The following is a 21,631-nucleotide window of genomic DNA, read 5'->3' on the forward strand; positions in this document are numbered from 1 at the left end:
GACCCCAAATAATGAATAATAATAATAAATGACCATGTATAGGAAGGCTTTTTTAATCATAAAAAATAACCATGTAGAGTAAGCTTTTTTTTGCAAAAAAAAAAAAAAAAAGACCATGTACATTAAGACTTGTAGAAAAATACAATAAAAACGACTATGTACAGTAAGCCTTTTTTGTAAATGAATAAATAAATAAATAAACATGTATAATAAGGCATTTTTTTAATAAAAAAAAAGACCATGTGTCTGTGCCTTATAATAAGGCTTTTTTTTTAGTAAAGAAAAAAAAAAAAAAAAGACCACATATAGTAAGGCTTTTTTAGGGACACAACACTTGACTCAGAGTGGGTTTCGAACAACCAACCTTCAAGTTACCAGACCACCTGCTCTACGGCCTGAGCCACAGCTGCCACACAGTTATTCCTTGGGATAATGAATGACTGTGTATAGTAAGGCTTTTTATTTTACGAAGTATAGTAAGGCTTTTTTTTTTTTTTTTAAATGATCATGTGTAGTAAGGAAGTCTTTTTGTTTGTAAAAAAAAAAAAAAAAAAAAAACATGCAGTTCATTGCATTTCTCATAATGGATTACTCTTTGTACTTTTCTACCAAGCAAATTTACAAAAGAGTTGACCTTATCGACTCAAGAAAAAGTCTCGTCAGTGTCACTGAGTGCTCGCACTAACAACAGTCCAGATACTTTGCATGGACTGAAAAAAAAAAAAGCTCATACGGATGGCAAATTTGAGCAGTTTTAAAACTCTAACCTCACGACTGCGGTCTACCTTCAAACCTGCTCTATGGCCCACACCAGCCTCCCCTATACATTTTCATCCAAAGCTGAAAAAAGCTCAGGTTCATTTGTGGATAACACTCCAGTACAAGACATGGTAGCACTTATTTGGGAGGGTTTGAGATAACACACACTAACCCCCCCCCCACCCCACCCCACAAAAAAAGACGCCCTTTGAACAAACTAACTCTACAGCTTGTGTAAACAAAAGTGGAGTCGACTGGTCCAGACCTCTAGCCAATTAAGATGATGGATGAATCTACTCCTTGGCTGCATGAATGTTTTTGTTGTTGTTTTTCTTTTTACTACTTGGCTCTTTTTTTCCAAGTGTTTCTTGTTGAGATCAGAGCAAGTTTTGAAAACACGTCCGTCCGTCAATTGGGGCTTTTTTTTTCTTGAAAGCCTTTAAAAGGAAAGACGGGCGGTCTCCCCATCCCAGCGGTCCCTCCGAGCGCCGCGTGTCTTTGGAATCCCTCTTGATCCGCTAATGAGGGGCATATCGCCAGGTTAGCTGAGCGTGGCCAATGAAAGGAAAGGTCTTCTCATTTACTTTCTTTCCTGTACACTTCACATCCACCGAGAAAAGTTTGAATTTGTGTGGTGATGCCTACTGTCTGGGCTGTGGGGGTTCCTGGCATGCTGATTTGTGACTTATGATAAAAATCACATTGCCAGGGATTACCACACAGGCCTGACCTGACCGGCTACCATGGCAACGCCCCCCCCCCCCCCCGGCCCCCACAGTTCCAACTGAAGACATGATTATCCAGGAGAGAGTGAGGAGTTGGCTGTGATTAGAAATATAGGGCTCTTCGTGTGTGTGTGTGTGTGTGTGTGCGCGTACGTGAGTCTTAAACAGGTCATGTGTGTGTTGTCTCCAGCCAGGCACAGAGCTTAGCTGATTGGTGAACAGTGATTGATTTCCTCTTTGTTCACAGTGGCTAAGTTCTGCACCTGAGGAGAACATTGTCCACCAAAGAAAATAGCCGAAAAGGGGCTTCCCACCAACTCCTGACTGATTGACGAAGGAGCACGAGGCGTCCATATATAGGACGTTCAAGTGAGGCGTGTGGCAGAGGGTGCCATTCGTCTAAACCAGCACGGATGTGTGAATTAAAAATGAGGTCCGTGCGGAGCGTGTCATCAGTCCGCCTATATTTAGGGCCTATTAAAAGACTAATGGCCATCAAAGGGCCGTTAAAGAGAGCAATGGCCGTATGACAGCCATCAGTGGCCACATATATACTGGAGAAGCCTCTGTGATTTATGACGCCCTAATGGCACGAGACCAGAAAGGCGTCTCTTCATTTGCGCAATCAAACTGTTGATAGTGGCAAAGCACTCGATGGATTTAAGGTTGATGTTTGAATGGTTTATGACTTTTTTTTTTTTTTTTTGAAACCATAGTGAGCGATGAGGTCTCAAAACAGAGTTGGCTTCACCTTTCACTATCACAGTGCGAAGGATCCCCCCAGACATGACTCGTATAAAATGCAGCATATGATTGATAGGCAGCAAGAAATGGGCTTGGCCGCCTGTGCCTACTGAGCTGATAATCAGTCGTATACAACCACTGGCTCAGTTCAGCAGGAACAGGCGTCCAGTCCGCTCACCAACAACAGTCACATGAGTAGAGCAAAATGCTGTGTATCAATCTTCCAAATGATTGTCGATTCGATTAGAGGCAATGAAAAAGTCCTGTATACACTCCAACTGTGTACCTTGCCAGTTCCATAATAGGCACCCCTCTTTCTTTCTCTTCCTCAAGGCTGCTGACAACAAACGAGAAGATGACAGGAGGTCGTGCGAGGGTGTCGACCACTGTTTGTGGGGGTCCGACAGCCTGGCCAAGGCTGCTAACTAGTGGAGGAAACAAAACCAAAAAAAAAAACATTTGAAAGAAAATAAGTCATTGTAACTTTTGTGGTCATGCACAAAAATGTCACTTTTTTTTGTACTGCTGAAATAAAAATGGGAAAAAAAGAACTTGATCCATGTGTTTGTGCTGTGTTTAGTCTGAATCTCCAATCAGGCTGTGCAGAGTTTAGACTGGAAATTCATTGAGGTGTTTTCACACATAACACATGACTTCATGTAAGGGATACAGCACAATGTGAATAAGAACGTGGGAAGCACACATGGGGTCATGATCGAGAGAATAATAATAATAATAGATCCTAGTTTCTTCAAATGAGAGTTCCACAGTTAAACAACATTGTACACTTTATACGGCAGAACTAGACAATTGTATATTTGTGCGTTACAAATTCAAAAAAGTTATGATGCAATGATACGATTAGATATTGCTTTTAAAAAAAAATAGAGTAATTTCACAATTAAAATAATTGGACTAGGAAAAAAAAAAAAAAAGGTTGCAGTATTACAAGGAAAAAGTCCGTTTGAGCTCTTACAACAACATTATTTTGCACGGATGTAATCCGGGCGATTGTTTTGATATTGCCCAAGCAAGTTTGACATTTATTCATTGTAGGCTGACTGCTTGGCTGTCCTTTCATACAGAGTAACATGCTGCCCAGAGCGTGGCCTTCATTATCGATGCTAACGTTGCTCACGAAGCAGACCCTGAACTGACACCCAACTCAACAGTGTGTGCGTGTGGGGGTCTCACCTGGGTGAATGCGAGAAGTGGGCGGATCCTGCATGAATGACATCCAGTTGCTGTGGTGGTGGTGGCGGAGGGGTGGCGAGCGCGTTCTGAAGCTGACGGATCCTGACAGAGGTCGCGCAGGGGTCACCGGATGAGGGGCCGTCGCCGCTTCCCGTGCCGAGCCAACGTTCCAGCAGGCTCAGGACTCGTAATGCTTCACTGAGCGGACCGGACGCAGCCGCCACCTGGCCGGTGCGCATACACAGGCCTAATTATATGCAAATGTATTCGTCGGCGTGCACATGGAGGCGCACAAATGGCGGACTTGTCTCACTGTAACATTAAATTAGCATCCACAAACTTGCTGTGCACTATTTCCACATACACTGTAAAAAGGGTTGGGGGGTAAAATTCGGTTTAATGATACGGCCACCTCACCGTGCACACGATGCGAGCAGAGACGTCGTGCGACCGGCGGGAAAAAACGGCGCAGTTGAGCGCCAGGCCGAGAGTCAGTAACGGCGATGGCCGTCGAGCGCTCGCGGAAATGACGGCCAGCGCATCGCGGAGTTGCTCCCCGGGGTCCAGATGATGATCTGAGAAAAGGATGCGCATGTGCTCCCAGACTTGTTGCACACGTACCTGCGGATCCAAAGCAGAAAGTCAATCGATACATGCGCAATTGTGCAAAGACGGCCACGGACGGCGCGCCTCCTCCGTTATGCGAGAAGGCGACCCAAAGGCGGCAATCAATATTTCTTCATCCTCCTCCTCCCTCTGATAGCGGTCATCCATTATTTACTTTTTAATGTGTTTCTTCCTTCTGTTCCTTCTGTGTTTGCTCTTCACACATGGCACACATCCAATCCCATTCAGCCACAACGACTTTGCTCTTAGCAATTTAACACTTAAGAGATCTCAGGGGTTGACATTTTGCGCCACTCCATTTTCCTTGCAAGACATTGCGGCTGGGTGTAATTTCTAAAGCCGTTTTAGCATTTAAATGAGCTATGAAGGAGCCACATGTTTTTGGGCTTTGTGTTGTGAGCGCTACTGTTTTTGAAGACAGCATTACCAGTTGTTGATTCCTTTGGTGCCCCCTGTTGGTGGGGTGATGGTAAAAGGTCAGGAGCCACAGCGACGGGTGGCAGTCTCGGGGCTCGGCGGTGGCCAGCAACTGGAAGGCCTCGTGGACCCAATGGGAACACTGGACCAGCAGGAACCAGGCCTCAAACACTACGCCAACACCACCACTAGCGAGAGATGACATTACATTATGACATTGGACTGAACACTTGGGCAGATAATCCAATCAGTTTTGGATGGATGGATGGATGGATGGATGGATGGATGGATGGATGGATGGATGGATGGATGGATGGATGGATGGATGGATGGATGGATGGATGGAGCATCCAACCTGCCACTGCCGCCGCCGTCTGCCTCAGCTTCCTCTGTCAGTCTTTGTAATGAGTTGCTGAGCCAGTTCAGGTGACGTGTGCAAGCTTCCCCAGACGCCTCTGCAAAGGACACATTGGTGTGCGTGCACACAAACGCGCACACACACACACACACACACACACACACACACACACACACACACACACACACACACACACACACACACACACAGACACACACACAGAGAAAAAGAGCACTCAAATGTGCACTTTTTACACTCAATTACCATCTGCAAATCTTGCAACCTAGCGAGCTGTACTCGAGGAGAAACATCCCCAATTTAAAAACTCCGCTCTCGACAAACAAGAGACGACTTTGCAGTTTTGGAAAACTCACACTTTTTAAGAACACTAATGATCTCCATCCAATACGGCAAGCTTACTATCTCATTTCATATTTATTTCCTATGATTGAGTCTTTGTGCTGTTGTGCAAGTGTGCCTAATTAAGTGTCTGTTAAGTAAGCAGGACTATCCTGGCTTAACCCTTGAGCCGTGTTTTAACAATGCAAAGGCAACTTGTCAATGAGGGGAAAAAGTGAAATGTTCAACTTGTCACACTTCTCATTTCCATTCAGGCGGATGCGAAAAATTGCCCTTTCTCACGTGCACACAAAAATAAGTAGGAATCATTAACTCGGAGTTCTGGCTGCACTCCAGTGTTCCTTTAATGGCGCCATTCATGTCAATGGTTCCTCTACGCACGCAGGCCAGGTGTGGGCATACATTGATAAGCACGACTAGACATGCCCATACTGACAAAACGAGAAACATATCACATGCGGTGACCTTTATCTGCTACACATTTCTGATGGCTTGAAGTACAGACAGTGTAGTTCTTCAATGCAATATTGAACATATTGCTAACAAGAGGACTGGTACCTAGGGATTATAAATTTTCATTATTCCATGACTACACTTAAAATAGTATAGTAGTGGAGGGTATTTGAATGTTATTTTTTTTTTATCTTATGTTGTAATGTGTTAATGTGGGGGAAAAAAAGTAATAAATAAATCAGGAAAAAAAAACCGCAAAGATTAAAAAAAAAAATACCCCATGTGAACATTTGTGCTTTAGCTGTGGCTAACAGCAGCTCCTTGCCACTGTTCTCACTTTGAATTTGTGCCTGGCAGTGTCAAACAAGCAATATTGACGTAAAAGTAGAACTAAGCTTTTCTATTGATTGCGCAAAGTGCACCTAATCTTTTGACCGATGAGTGCACAGGCGGTGGCTTACAAGGAAGAAGCTTGCACCCGTTGCTTAATACTTTTAATAGGTGATGGCTGACACTGAATGAACCTCATGTGAGCGCAATCACCACTGTCATTAACTAATATCGATTGGCCAAACAAATGCTCATTCAATACACAGCAGGAAGCCGCCATTTGTTCGGACAATACAAGGTATTGTGCATTGAGTGATTATACGTACACGTCCGCACGCACACTGACCTGATGGCTGGGTCAAGAGCGGAAGCAGCAGATTTGGGGGAGAATGAGGGAAGAAGGCCTTCAAAGATGTCTGAAGGGACAAAAAAAAAAAAGGGAGAATGAATGAGTGGCAACCTGCCAATGACAAATGTGACAAATGTCGCTGTGACGATGAGGTTGCATAGCGGTGACAAACTGGTGGAGAGTGTGTTGTAATGTAGCGTGTAATTGGTTGGCATTTGTGCACTGTGACAGCAGACATCAGCGTGATGTATTGCGTAAGTTGTCACTGCCATCTAGTGTTTGCAATGAAAAAAAAAAATCTTCAACTCAAAAATTGCCATTGGAATGCAGGTTACGTTCAAGTCGTAAAATGAATGAGGAAATATTACAACAAATAAAGTTACAATACTACACTGAGCAAATGTTAAACTACATGGTCGTAATATTACAACAGTAAAACATTAACATAACCGCATGGTTGTAAAACTACAAGGGAGACCTTTATTTTAACAGACGAGGTCATAATACAGAGGGAATTAAATGTAACATTACAAATAAAAATAAAAAAAATAAACCATAACATGACCTTGTGTTTTATTGAGCAGTGTAATAAATATACTTTGATAGATGAAGTCATAATATAAAAAGGCTAAATATTAGTATACATATATGATGCATAATATACAATGAAAATATAAAACACATTTATTTTAGTAGCTAGAGATATGACACTCAATAAACGCTCTGTTAATGAAAAATGTTTTTAAGAAACACATGGAATGAGTACCTGTGTATGTAACGCTGTCAGTTCCCTATAGAAGCAGCTGGTAAAGCTTTGGATGAGATCCCGAATGCACGGGAGATCCTCTTGTTTCTTGAGGACGGACCTGTCAAAAACACATGCTCACAGGTTAGTCCAAAACAACATGAATATCAATTGAGGAAGTGGACACAAGTGAGACTCACCGAAAGATGTCATTCACCACCAAGAAGATGGCGCAATGTTGAGCACAGGCCTTGGGCTGGAAAAACAAGCAAGCTGGTTGTGAACACACACCACTAGATGTCCCTGCAGATCAACTTTTTGGCCCTAACTCGAGTTTTCTTTTTTTTTTTTTTTCCTCTCTCCACATATCCCTACCACTATATTGTAAGCGCATCATGTGTTTTACATTTAACACATTCTAAAAACGCCCCAGCACAAACGCTTAACAGCTGCACAGCGCACCTCCTCCCTCTTCTATGTCTCGACAGTTGATTCGGATTTTCCACATCTTAATTAATAACCAGCACTAATACCATAATAACATACTCTCTCATACAGGCGCAGGGCTGAAGCACGTCTTGAACTCGTTTGGGTGTCATTTAGCTGTTCATGTCAGCTTTTGACAGCAGAAAATAGATATTTATCTTGATGCAATAGAGACAAGATGCAAAAAGAAGAAGTAGAACGAAAGTAATTTTAAGATTTTCTATTGTTTCCCGAGTAAAACTATTATTATGTGATTATATTATCCAATATTATTATTGGATTATGTGAAATTCGGAGATTTGGGTAAACAGCAGCACCTAGTGGATTCCTGATGTTCTTACAACATCACCACCTTTCACCATGTTCTTGCCATGTTTCTTGTGAAAGGTGAGCCTTGCAAGCAGAGCAGCTTGCGTGTGTTGCAGCGACATGTCACTGTCCACATAAATGCATGCAAATGCACCCTAATGTGGGCATTTGCAGGTTGTGCCACAGCTCCTGCTATTTAAAACAGATGGTCGGGCCTTTTAGCATTGGCCTCCATTACCTTACCGCTGCAATTACGGCACGCAACAAACATCCTGTTTTTTTATTTTTTTTATTTGGGCGGTCGGAAACGAGGAAGCGAAGCTTTATTGTCATTGGGCACAGAGGTGGCGGCAAAAGTCCACCAGTCAGTCTGCCTTAATGTCAGGTTTCCCCATTTGACTGCGGTGATTGAAAAGAAAGAGAAGAGAGACACAAGCCAGTCGACTTTTCCTTTTTTTTTTGCCTTTGCACATGTGTGTGCACATCTGACATCCAAACAACCTTAAGGCTAAGTGAAACCTAAACTTTGCCTCCTACTCTCTTAACGAAAGACACACTACACCAGATGTAATATCTTAAACAAAGAGCGTCCATTAAAAACGTCGGCGTGTGCGCGCATGTGCGTGTGTGTGTGTACCAAGGTGATAAAAACAAGAGGTAAACCAGCAAGGGGATGAAAGCATCAACAAATCTCGGACTGACATAAACAAAAACTTCTTTCCGTCAGACTTGATTAGTAACTCGTGCGAATGTTAGATGGTCATCGAGTGCAATCAAGAGGCGGATATTCAGTATTTCTCGGTGCGGTGTTAGTCATCTCTCTTATTTAATGGGTACAGAACTTGAAACTGCAAAAGTGTGCATTGTTAGGCACTTGAACGCAACTCAAGTGGACCATCAATGTTGGAAAGCAGCAGTGACATGCCCGACAAAAACTTGAGCGTGACGAGAAGGCGGCCAAATGATCGTTTCCCACCAGAGTTTAATCTTACGAAGTAGGAGTGCTCAGGCCACATTGAAAATGTACTTTAAAAAAAAAAAAAAAAAAAAACTGAGTCGTAAAAGAAAAAGCGGAAATATGGTAAAGATGTGGTAATTCCACCAATAAAAAAGTGATGAGTAAACTGCACTGGCTAAAAAGAATGAAAAACGTAAATATTAATCACTCTCTATACACGTTTTTTTTCTCCCAGTATGTTTTTCGTCTTTTCGCCGTGGCCCTATGACTTTGTAATTTTTAGTGTGTGGCAACCATGAATTTGTACAAACATGATTTGTGACGCTATTTATGTAGGACAGGCTTGTCGGGGACTCGAACGATTTAACCCGCACAATAAAGACTGTGTGGTGCACGCCAAATGATGTGAGACGCAGTTTGGAGCTGGCCAAATGATGTGAGACACACGCTAGGCAAATCCAACAACGGCAAAGGAAACAGTCAATTATTGAGAGGAAAAAAACAAAACAAAACAAAAAACTAATCTGTGGAAACGTTTCATGTTATGAAAAAAGTCGGTAATATTAAAATAATGAATTCAAATCTGAGACGCTATTTGAGGGCCGATGACTACAACGGCCTGTTTGATCTTTCTGCCATAAGACTACATGCTACATTACCCAAGGAGACAAATAAGGGAAATGTATAATGGCAACCATCCCATTTGTTTAATAGTGATTTAACGGGAGTGTAGCAAACATACCAGCAGCGACTGCGCTATTTGCCGCTCGAGCTGTTGCGGTGACGGCGGCGCGTCAGCGAAGACGGTGGACTCCAGCAGACCGAGCACCGTCTCCTCCAGGCTGGGCAGGCTGTGATACCACAGGGCCACGATATCCCGGTCCTCCAGTGACAAGCGATCGCTGTGAGAAATCAAGTCATATCTATTATGTCACATCTCGTTGTATCACATCGGAAGGGGAAACCATCTGCTAACCAGATGTTGCGGCTCGGCTTTGGTTTCTTTTTAAAACAATGCAATCAGAGTGAAATGAAGAATTTAGAGCCTTTGATTTGTCTCCTGATATACACAACAAACTTAACATTGATTGCTCCTAGAAGAATAGGAGGAAGATGAAAAGCAACATGTGCCACGTATTGTTGCCAAATGAGATTGAACTACTTTAAGTGGAAGTATTACAATTCAGGGAGGGCTAAGAGGCCGAGCCCAATCACCGATTAAATCACCTAAAAGTTCCAATAACTTGTCAAAATCTAATGTCTGAGAAATATGAAGAGTCTAAAAACAAATGCACAATTTGGGGTTCAGGTTTTAAGGTTAAGTCATTTTAAAGAGACTAAAGTTGTTACTGTAAGAAAATTATTACCATTATTATACTACATTCTAATATTTTTTAAGAGTGAGGGAAAATAGTGATTCTTAAGTCAATAATTGAAAGTGACTACAAATATCATGAGAATATAATAGCAGTATTGGTTACAAATTTACAAAGAAAAAAGCAGTAATCGCATGTAAATGAAGTTGTAATTTTCCAAGATTAAGAGGAAAGAAAATACTAGAAGATAGTCATGAAAAGTCTCAACTTTACGAGAACAAAACAAAAATTTTATGAGCACAAAATGATCATAAACAAGAAAGTCTTGTGATAAATAATCTATTCTGAATGTATCCTAGAGTACCTGCTATAGGCAGAGCTTAGAGCATCCAGGAAGTCATACGGCAGAGTTGCTTGTGCACATGTTAGTGACCGCTGCAGCAAAGCTCCAATGAGAGGAGCAACCTCAGGGCAGGTAACCAGGGGAACGCAAGCCTCGCATATGGCCACCATCCTATCGCATGAACACCTGCGCACAACGATTTGATCAAGTGTCTTTGCACGATTCAAAATTCCACACTGCAGCTTAGTACATCTTTTCAGTCTACAGAATTCACTTTTATGGGATCACCTCTCAATTCCGTCTCCCAATGAACTGCAGCTTTTTCCAATGTCTTTCTGCAACTGTGCCACCACCTGAATAGTGGGGAAAAGAATTATTGTGTTTTATGGATCATAGCAGCCACCATTAGGATTACACAATACCTTTTTGAGGACTTGGAGGCGGTACTGAGTTGGCGACACATGTAAATGTTGGAGCAAAGAATTGGATGGGGATTCGTCATCTTCGGTGGCAAGTTGACACAACAGTTTCTGTGGGAGTCAGAGCAAGAAAATACATATGAAGCAGCAGATTTATGTTTCTGGCAACAATGCCTAAGGTGGATACCATCAAAGCTAATTGAGGACAACTCCGTTGGCATCTTTTCAAAGACATGAGCGGGAATGGTTCAAAAAATAAAATAAAAAGGCATTCCAGGAGGTAAGAATGTATTGACAACATATGAGGAAGACCTTTAGATGTGAGCATTTTTTGTTGCAAAGGACCTCAGTGTTTTACAAGCATTTTTCAGAAGGGGCCTCATCTCACACACACACAAACACTGATAAAACGACACCAATAAACTCGAATCATTTTTGACTGTGAAAAAGGCTGACGACGGTGGTGATGGTGATAATGAAGGGCCAAGGAGAGGAAATGCTAAACGGATGAAATAGAAATGTTGATTAAAGAGCCTTTTGGACTCTGCTTTTTGTGGCGGGAGATTTTGTAAATGGTGATTTCATCTGAGCAATTATACTCAAAGTTGGAATAAAAGCAACAAGTGATTCCAAAACAACATTTTAGGTTTGGTTTGAAGAGGTTTGGTTTCCCTGATGTAACCGTTTCTGTTGGACCACATTAAAGTGATAGACTTGTTTAGAAAAGGCACTTTGGACAACAGGGCCTCACATTTTGCTACAACGTTTGGTGACTTCAATGGACCGCAGTAATAAGCTCACCACAAGAAGTGGACTTGGCGGACAAAAGGGAATGGTGGGAACTGGAAAGCGAGACAAGTAGAATAGTTGGAATGCCGCGCTGTTGGCGGAGCTGTGTGGTCATACCCTCCACGTCGCCTCACCAAAGAAACCCCAATCACTACCATCTGAGCGCCCTCCGAGCCCGGGTCCACAAAAAAAGTGATCCAGCTCGGTTTGAAGGCACATTGAGGATGGCGAAGGGAGCCTGGTTGGATAGACACAAAGACGACCGACGGGGGTGAACTGCTGGATCTTCAGAATAGAACAAAAGGGCGGGATCACCAGCGATGAAAGACAAACCCATTGTTGGACGGCAAATGTTTTCAGTCAAAAGTCATCTTATGTTCCCAGAAAAACAGCCAGCGACCGAGCTGGCTCGGAGACACCGCAGCAATTATACCCTTCCATGTAGCCATGTATACAAAAGCAGATGGCACTGGCGAAGACATAGCTGAACAGCCCAAACCGATGAGAGAAGCATATATAGACAAAGTTTGAAACATCTGAGATCCACCACTGTCGGTTCAAGGATGCAGATTCACCTCTCTCACTTTCGCATTTACCATTTTGCCTTGTAACGCTATTTGCCTGTATATGAAATCAATTCTCCCAATTGAAAGGAACTGAAATGTCATTTGCCGTTTGACTTACTCCACTCGAGGCTCCACAAAAATACTGTATGCATTTCTGCATAAAGCTGGAGGCACAGTTTGGGCAAACATCAAGGAAGCTTTGAAGAAATCCAATTTAAATAGGATGCAATAAAAGCAGACATGGCAAAATAGAAGTGAATCGTTGATGTCGCCCAAATGATTTCCAAAACACACAAAGTATTACAGTCAGTGTGAGATAAGAGTCAGAGCAATGTTAGAACACTGGAAAGCAACCACAGAGGCTCCAGGGACCGTCTGTGGTTCACGCTGCTTGAGTCACTAAAGCAACCCCTTGAAAGAAGAGCAATCGCCAGTCCTCTAATATAACACTCTCGCATTTTATTCATCATCTCCTCAAAGACCCCGCCATGCTACAGGCGTCACTGTGTGGTCCTCCTGCAAGGATAGAATGCAGTAGACTTCAAACGCCGTCAGAAGGTTAACATGTGGTGGTGACGGGCCCACAATGAGGAAACAAAATGAGAAGGCAAAAATATGTCAACACAAGCAATCATTTAAAAACGAGAGTAGAGAACACGGAGCGAAAAAAAAATACACTCAACCGTGTTTGTAATGAAAAGGGAACAAACTTGTATTTTACACACTCCACACCTTTAGGTGGCAGTATTTTACCAGAGAGTCAACATAACATTTAATCGCCTGCACTGTTGCTCAATTGAAAACTAATAATAAACAAACTGCACAATAATTCAATTTTTTTTTCCTAGAAAGTTCCACAGAAAATCAGCTGGATAACATCCATCATACCTGTATCCACTGGTTAGCCTTTCTTTCCAAAGCATTGGCCGGCTGCTCAGAGTATAGCGCCCACAGACATTGGAAGATCAGCTCACTGCTTTTAACTGTTAAAAGAAAAAAAAAAAATACAGGCATCTGTTCAATCGCCATCACAGTTACAAAAACAAATTTCCTTAACGTTTGTGGGTGCAAGACACACTTCACAGCAGCTCACAGAGGTCTTACCATCAGCAGTCACAACGGGGTTCCAGCACAAGCGGCCCACAATCTGGCCAAGCAAAGGCATCTTCTTCATAGTCTCTGTGGTGGAACCCTTGGAACAGGCAAAAGAAAAATCACTCCATTCATTTTCGTTTTACGTGTACAACACCAAATGACAAGTCGACACTCCTTAACTGTAATGAAACAATACAAGCGGTTCTATGAATAGAAACACAAACAGGCACCCAAAACGATATGATTTTTACAAGCAACAATTTTTTTTTTTTATTTACATTGGAGTTTGGTCGACGTCAACCCTCCCCAAATTCCCGCCATCTCAGCAGGATTACGACAATATGGGGAGACCGCTCTGCCAGGGCAGCGGCTCCCCGCTCTCCTAGAGCCGCTTCATTTTCATGTTGCGGTTCTCCCTATAACGGCCGCGGTGAAAGACGGAGCAGAGCCTGGCTCAAGTCCATGCTTCTATACTCTCTGGGTGCGCATGGGTTTGTTTATGCAGCAGCTCACAAGCCACCGTGTGCTTTATTTCACCCGGCGGGCGCTTTAAGTATGCGAGAGAGTTTGGAAGATTTAGCAACATTTCTTGTGAGTGCCCCCCAGCAACAAGTCCAACAAACAACAAGAAAATTCCAAAACCCAGCGGTGACATATTCAAGTAAATGTCGGCACATGTGCGTACAAATCGCCCAGCCTGTGTACAGTATTACGGGATCTAATTAACCCGTAGCGAGCCCGTATGATATGTTTGAACTATGAGCTAATTAAGTTCAACAGCATAGCTTTGAGCCCACACAGCGCAAAAGTCTAATTGAGGCAATGTGCTGCTGCTCATGCAGAGAGAAACTGGGCCTCCGAGTGTTGACAGAGTAAGCTCTCATACCATCACATGGCTTCGCCAAATGATGGGTCTTCGAGCGAGGCCATAGGTTTGGATAATCGGTTGGACGACATCTGCATCATTGGGGGAAAATGCTAACTTTACGGTTTTGGCCTTGGTCTAAACAGTAAAATAATTGCACATTGTTTTTTGTTTACAGGGTGCCATCTCCATTGATTGTCTGACATGGTCAAGTCACAGCGGTTTTAGTTGAAGCATTTGCTGTGTTTGTAAAGAATCTGTCTCTATAAAAACCAAAATGTAAAGAAACCATAATGAATGGCTTTCCTAACGTTTTATTGTGTCACAACGTCAGCTTTAGTGAAGATGTTGATCAAAACAACAAAACAAAGCTTTTATGCTTCAATGCTATGGTGGCGACTTCACCAGTCTAAGAAGCATTTGGTCCGTATGGATCTCGAACCTTCCCAGTCTGCAAGATATAATCCAAGTCCTCATAGACCAACTACTGCCACGCCTAAGGCAGAAAGTATGTATATAATTTTCAGTTTTATGGGGAAACGCCTTGATAAAAACCTCCATGGGGTTTCGCCGTAAAAGAACAGAAAGGGATTGATACGAGTGCGGGAGAGGCATTGAAAAGAGGTGAACTGCAATTAATTCTTCAGAGTAGCAAATGATTAGGTAGCTGTATGGCTTGAAATTTTTTTTTTAAAAAAGCGTAACAGACAAGATGGCTAACTTGACTCCTTCAGGTGAGTGAGATGCTATCCAAACTGCTTGTGATTTTGGAAAGTTAGATGACAAAGGTTGTTGGAAACCTGAAGGGGAGATCAACAAGCAAATGAGAAACATCCACTTTGTTTTCCAGAGCAACTGTTCTTATCCAACACTTCACTTTTTGGGCACCGGCCACAAGAAAGCAGTTAAGTCATCAAGGGATGCTGAGCGCTGCCAAGAAGCAGGCAATCCTCACATGGTCTTTTATGACTCCAGTGCCTGTAAAAAGGATTTCAGTCCAATTAAACTATAGCAGCTTTTGTTTCTTAACCAATTCTTCATTTTACGCACCTCGGCATGACGTAAGCCCGGAGTCATGCTCGCAGACTGGAAGATGGAAAGATCGTTTTGTTTTGTTTTTAATGTCCATGCAGGCCTTCATGTTAAGTTCTGTTCTTTTAGGCATAGCTATCAATGCTTTTGAAAGGCCATTTAATGCCCGATTATTAACGCTGATTTATAATTTGGCTTATGGGATAGTGTCAATAAGATTGTGCAATGTCACATCATTCCATTAAATCTCAATTTGTGCCATAATCTTGTCTTTCACAGTATTTGGTCTCCTCAGACCCCATGACCCCTTTTCCATTGCACCAATCTTTATGCTAGTTAACGAATTAAAAACATTTTGCCCGAGTTGATATGAGAGTTAAATTGAATGACAGGCTCGCTCGCTTCCAAAATTAAACTTGTCAATCAATGTACCACACTACATTTGACAGTCTTTTTTTTTTTTTTCTTAGCGAAACAAGAAAGCTCCATTTAGATTTGACATTGCATTAAAAATGTCCACACTATTTTAGGTGAAGCAATATATAAGACCATCTAGAAAATGATTCATCCAAACCATTCCAACAGGTTTGTGATTACAGAGTGAGATAGAGCACTTGCGGTCGTAGCGAGACTGAAATCTCACAGTTCTGCGTAAATCGCACCTTCCTGCCCAAGGTTGCTGCAGCTGATTTGGGGATACATTAGGTTAGCACTGCAGGTCCCAGCGCGACTATTACCTGACAAATTCAACATTGCAGTGCTGCCAGCCAGGCAACCTCTGCGGCACATAGAGCAACCTCTGTTGGCCTCCGAACGCTGGACTTACTGTTCGCGGGTTGGCTTGGACAGAAGCTGAAGACTGTGTGCGTAGCGTCATTAATCTAACGGCCGTTTGGCTGCTGATGCAATTGATAATTTATCTCAGCGGGTTGAGTGTCAAGTCGGCGAGCCGCCAGGCGTGCTTGTATGAATGAACACCTACTGTATGTTTGAATACTTACCATGTTGTCAATGTGCATGAGAAGTCGCTGGAGGAAATCCCTCAGTGAACACAGATGAGCGCATGCATCTTTGTGAACGTCCACGCTGTCGGCTTGGCCCCAAGCCTCAACTTTGTCTAGCCACAACTGCATCTCTGTTTGCTGGACTCGGACCACGGATTGAGACATGGTTCGGTTTGAACGAGGATCCTTCAAACGAGAGAGATGTGTTCACTTATCATAATTACACAAGCAAGTCACGGACTGTGTATTGTCAAGGAACAGGAAGAGAGCCTGTAAGCATTCACATTGGTTTCATCAAAATTTAATCATGTTTTGGTTAAGGTTGCACATTGTAAAACAATAAGGCCACACTATAATAGAGTGAAGAAACACGCACTGACTCACAAACATTACAGATCACCTTTTTTCTTTTAATGATAAAAACACATGGCCATTGGGTACACAATTTAATGCGATGCAACACAAGAGCTGTAAAAAAAAAAATGTTTTTGTAAACCTTTGTGGCATTCGGGTAGACTGATTTATCAATCGATGGTGAATAGTGTCAGTGTTCTGAAGCAACTGAGACAAAATGAAGCGCACTAGTCCTCCACCAGCATCACCGTCGGCTGTCGGTTCGTTGAAGAAGAACAAAGTGGCTTCAGCTATTCATTCCATACCCTTCTTGAAAGGAGGAATTTTATACTCTGGCATGGAACATCCAATCCATCCGCTTTCAATTTATGGCTGACGCACTCGCCATTAGTCTCAACTGTGACGCAGATCATCTTTTCCTTGATAGTGAATACATAAAAGTGTCCATTGCAAATGAATGTTGCTTCTCTTGAAGCTTTTATTCAACCGTGAGAAATGCCTTCATTGTTGCTCTTGTAAAGTCTCTGCAACTCATTCTCGTAATCGGCGGCAAACACCTTCTCCTTGTCAATGACCCACTGGAGGAGGTTGTTTTGGGCTTCCTCCTTGCGAAGTTGGGACTCTTTCAAGGCCAACACTTCTTCCAGACCCTTCTGATAAGACAACTGGCTTTCTGCTTCCATCAGTTCCACAAAGATCTCGTTCCACCTTCGCTCGTCGCCCTCGACCTCTTCTGTTGGAAACGGCTGCGTCGGACCTTTGGCGGCCACGGGGTCTCCCTCCGTGGCCAGTTCTTGGAGTTGTCGCATCCTCTCGTGCTCGTCTCTCAAACACATGTCCCGTACCTTTTGGAGAAGATCACTCTCTGTTTTTTTCCTCATCTTCTCCACTTCCACTTTTTGGGTCAAATACTCCACCTGCTCCCACAGGGTCTTGTACTCGTCCATTTCCAGTCGCAGTTTGTCCGAAAGCTCCTCCACGGCGGGCCCTTGTGACTTGACATGCTCCTCCAGACATTGGAGCTGAGCTTGCAGGTCACTCACTTCCTTCTCAAGACGATCCTTCTCTGCCACGAAGAACATACCGAACATCTTCTGGCAGGCCAGGCCGTAGATGTCAAAGGCTAATCGCAAGAGCCGTGAAAACATTGTGGACTACAAAAAGCATGTTTACAATCGCGCATGTCAAAGCAACAGCGGAAGACACAGCAGTCCTTTTGTATTGGGCTTCCAACCTTTGTGATGTCATAACATCTACTGCTACACAGCCATCACCAAGGCTACTGCTAACTATAGCTGATAAGGATCATGTGACAATATAGTAACCAATGAAAACGCCAAGACAGAACAAAATGTGTGCATGTAAACTGACTAAATCAATGATTCATATAGTGTCCCTGCATATTAAATATGTGCAGCTCTGCATTTATGAATTTAACTATTCTTCGCAAAATGTTGCTCATTGCAGTAGGGCTCGGTGACATCCTCTCCAAAATAAAGGGGTGATATTTGGAATGGTGGACATTTTGAAGTGGTTTGGAAAAGTAAACCAAACTTAAGCTTTCATCAAGAGTATAATGCAAAACTGGAAGTTCATATTGCACATTCAGTACACAATGACAACAAGCACACAAATTGTCCACAAACATATGTACAAGCACAAAAAGCGCTCAACGCTAAACTGCTGCCTTAGTTTTTGACTACTCCAGAGAAGGAACAAGATGTGACTGGTCAAATATTATCTTTGAAGATTTGTACGACTAAGCTTGTGGATTTTAGGTTGGGGTTGGTTTGCTGTTCCAATTATGAGACTGTTTATATTATTCCAGTATAATCAAATCTGTAAAACATCACTTTCTATTTAAAACTAACGGTGTTATAAAAGAGTGTGTAAATATTAGGAAAACCCTGAAGAGGTATGAACGGATAAGGAAAATGTAGATTTAAGAAATATAATACACTTTTGGAAACTTTAGCGATACAATAACTGGTCTATTGGGAGTGTCTTTTCCTTTACCTTGGACCAAATGTGTGTTATCTCAATATAAATGTGAAAATTAATATGTAAACAAGCCTCCTACATAAAATAATTCAACGAACAGACACGAGCAAGCACTTTTGACACCCTGGTGACGGTGCCATATGTATCACAAACGATGAATAGAAGTGTGACTTACCCTTAAATAGCTAGACAAACTCGTAGCATATTGAATGTATCACTTTCATTTTACACGAAATAAATCAAGTTCATTTAGCCCAGACGAGGGTAACAATCTGTATTTCCCTCTTTCACGAAGTTCCGCATACAAAGGAAATCGATTGGCTGATGGACACTGACGTCAGTTTTACTGCGCACAATGCCTTGTGGGAAATGTAGTACCAGGGCCACGCAGCTGCACCAATTCTATACGAAAAAAATGCACATTTAAACAACAATTTGAAATACAATGATTAATTTAAAAACGAAAGTATAATCAAACAATGTTTTTAGATAATTATGATAAGAATCAATGCACATATACACAATACATACAAAATGGTCAATAATTTTAGAGGTTCTGAATTCCGTATTCCTCCGGAAGCCAGGCAAAACTCTGAATTCCTTTCTCATACCGTGACGATATAGTAAATATTTTACTGTATCCTTCAAATCCAGTTTTATGTGTATACAGCAAATCATAATGTATTGAATAGCAGACACACATCCAGCCAGAGCGTAAATATTATACCTTCAGAGCATTGTTTTCAAGGTTTTTGGCTTCAAGAGGAAACGAGAGATCAGCAGAAAAAAAAGGCCAAGGCTGCTGTGACCAATGTGAAACAGCATTGCAGAGTCTGTTGCCACCCATCCACAGCGATGCATACAAATACATACTTCATAGAAGATACACAAACTGACAAAGTTTGACAAATTTGTCAAATGCTTGACAAAATGCTTTTTGTGCTATATGATCATCACCCTCCTAAAGAATGGGCCAAATATTTTCTTTTCTTGATAAAAATGAGAGACGGAGCGAAAGAGTTTGAATGTGTGCATTTTCTATGAATACTTTTTAGTGCCATTTTGACTAATTCATGCCTATAAATTTGTCAAATTTAAATTCAATGTCAAAACTTAATGGCAGTGTGTTCTGGCTCCTCCTGTTTTGTGATTCATGACAGAGGGAGGTAATAGGAAGTGGTAATGGCCAGGATGATGTTTAGGGCCCATACTTGACAACAGTCGGCCTCCTCAATGTCCCCCCCTATTTGTAGTTAGGTGGGCCCCAATCATGAGGCGAGTGATTTTAATGAGCCTTCAGTGCGGCGGCCGCACCATGCTGTGATGCACTTTGAGATGAGTGTCCACGGCACACCTGTAAAAAGTTAACCACCAGGTTGTTGTGTAGCTTCCTCAGGAAAGAAGGGCCCATGGGGGTACTTTTGCATACCTGCCCCACCCCAGGATAGTAAAAACAGGGGACCCTGACCACTGGTTAACATCATTGTCTTGATGATTTGACTCTTTTATGTCCTTTCGTAGTTATTCAAAGTGAAAATCATGGACTTACAGTTTTATTTGATTGATTTTGCACCAGGACTTAAGATGCAGAAACTGAACGATTGATTGTTTTCAATATGTTTTATCCAACCTTACAGTCTTAGGGATATATTAATAGAAGTTTAGTTTGAGATTCTCATGGTTAATTCCAGTCTTTCTTGCCTTATTTAGTTAGTGTGCATAATATTAGGAACAGTTCTGTGGACAATAAAAAAAATGAATTATAAAAGTGTTTTTGATGAAAATGGTGTTGATCCCGACTCAGCGACATAGTGGGACATTCCCCAGCATCCATTTGAGCTTTATTTGCTTTCAATGTTGAGCTACAAGCTGACGTAGGGCTGCCACCCATGCCGTTGACAAGGGCAATGGCGGGGGGTTGAGGTGGGGATAAGTCCTGACTGCCGTCCCGGCCACACTGCCAGCTCGAGGCCACTTGGCCTTTTTTTCATGACTCCGAGCAGGGCCAGCTGTATTCTGACTACAACCAATTTCCTTGCAGTCTATAAAGCTGTCAATCAAAATCATAAAATGGAGACGGGGGGTGCGAGGGGCAAGGCAACAGAGGGGCGGCAATGAGGGCAATAGGCCACATGTAGGAGGAACCGTGTATAGGTTGAATTCATTTTCACCACTAATTAATTCTACAGATTTATGTATAGATAAACAGAAAATACATTGATGAAAGGGTTGTTACAGAAATTGAGGTGTGTAAATTTTTTTTTTTTAAATGATAGGTAAAAGATTATTTTGGAGGGTTCAATGACATTTCAAGAGTGCTAAATAAAAAAATAACAAACCTCACTTAAATATTATTGAGTGGAAAAAAACAAATAAAAATGTGAAATAATGCATGACTTCTTGACTGTTGTGAAATTTGGCGTGTAAAATAAACTAAAATTATGAACAGGCATTCCTTTGCCACCACTATGTGTGGAAAGGTTTTTGAAAATATTTCACTACTGCAGCTAGAAAAATGTATATACATATAATAAAATTAAAATAAACCACCACACAAGCAATCATTTTTGCAGTTTCTTTTTTTATTATTAAAGTTAAACAGACACAAATAAGTTATATTTTTGATTTTATTAGTTAGAATTCTATCAGTGTTTGAACATGAATATTTGGCGAGCTAGTACAATGTTCTACTTGGATGGCCACGCACGCACGCACGCACAAACGTATATACATGCGCACAAACAGCTGTGTAATACTGAAGGGGAAGTGATGATGTGTGCACCTTTCCCGTGGTATGGTACTGTATATCATTCCATATAAACTCTTTCAAATATACTTCTGTCAAAATAGCCTTGACCGCTACTATGTACACTACAAAAATAAATTTTCATATAAATAAATTATATGGCATACATTTATCTTTGTAACGGAACAACAGCATACATCCAAAATGGCAATCTGAAACAATCACTTTTTTCTCCATTTTTACTTTAAAAAAAAATTCTCTAAGAGCTATGATGAGACCTGTCGTGT

At 41.9% G+C, this 21,631-nt stretch overlaps 3 protein-coding genes across 7 annotated transcripts in view; 1 reads left to right on the forward strand and 2 right to left on the reverse strand.

Annotated features, from left to right (window-relative positions):
* Positions 1–2,779, forward strand: part of aopep (aminopeptidase O (putative)) — a 55,777-nt gene extending 52,998 nt beyond the window's left edge. For all 5 annotated transcript variants that reach the window (XR_015065858.1, XR_015065857.1, XM_085909858.1 and 2 more), the window contains one exon: positions 2,562–2,779. Coding sequence is in view for 1 of the 5 variants with exons in the window: in XM_085909859.1 (XP_085765985.1) it covers positions 2,562–2,657 (96 nt within the window). In the remaining 4 variants the exon portion in view is untranslated. The remainder of the gene's footprint in view (positions 1–2,561) is intronic.
* fancc (FA complementation group C) lies at positions 1,544–18,902 on the reverse strand. Its single transcript, XM_085909861.1, has 16 exons — positions 18,774–18,902; positions 16,241–16,429; positions 13,352–13,439; positions 13,136–13,230; positions 10,896–11,003; positions 10,762–10,826; positions 10,495–10,659; positions 9,557–9,716; positions 7,262–7,317; positions 7,083–7,182; positions 6,314–6,383; positions 4,822–4,921; positions 4,477–4,654; positions 3,840–4,043; positions 3,423–3,646; positions 1,544–2,653 (listed from the first exon to the last, which is right to left on the reverse strand). The coding sequence occupies exons 2-16, from the start codon at positions 16,406–16,408 to the stop codon at positions 2,650–2,652; spliced, it is 1,785 nt and encodes a 594-aa protein (XP_085765987.1). The 5' UTR covers positions 16,409–16,429; positions 18,774–18,902; the 3' UTR covers positions 1,544–2,649.
* On the reverse strand, positions 16,529–18,680 carry LOC147058198 (uncharacterized). The gene is made up of 2 exons (XM_085909862.1): positions 17,515–18,680; positions 16,529–17,442 (listed from the first exon to the last, which is right to left on the reverse strand). The coding sequence occupies exons 1-2, from the start codon at positions 17,743–17,745 to the stop codon at positions 17,080–17,082; spliced, it is 594 nt and encodes a 197-aa protein (XP_085765988.1). The 5' UTR covers positions 17,746–18,680; the 3' UTR covers positions 16,529–17,079.
* Positions 18,903–21,631: the final 2,729 nt, after the last annotated feature.

Source organism: Syngnathus leptorhynchus, chromosome 4 (assembly GCF_054491065.1).
Source record: "Syngnathus leptorhynchus isolate UIUO chromosome 4, UIUO_Slep, whole genome shotgun sequence".
Classification (NCBI taxonomy): domain Eukaryota; kingdom Metazoa; phylum Chordata; class Actinopteri; order Syngnathiformes; family Syngnathidae; genus Syngnathus; species Syngnathus leptorhynchus.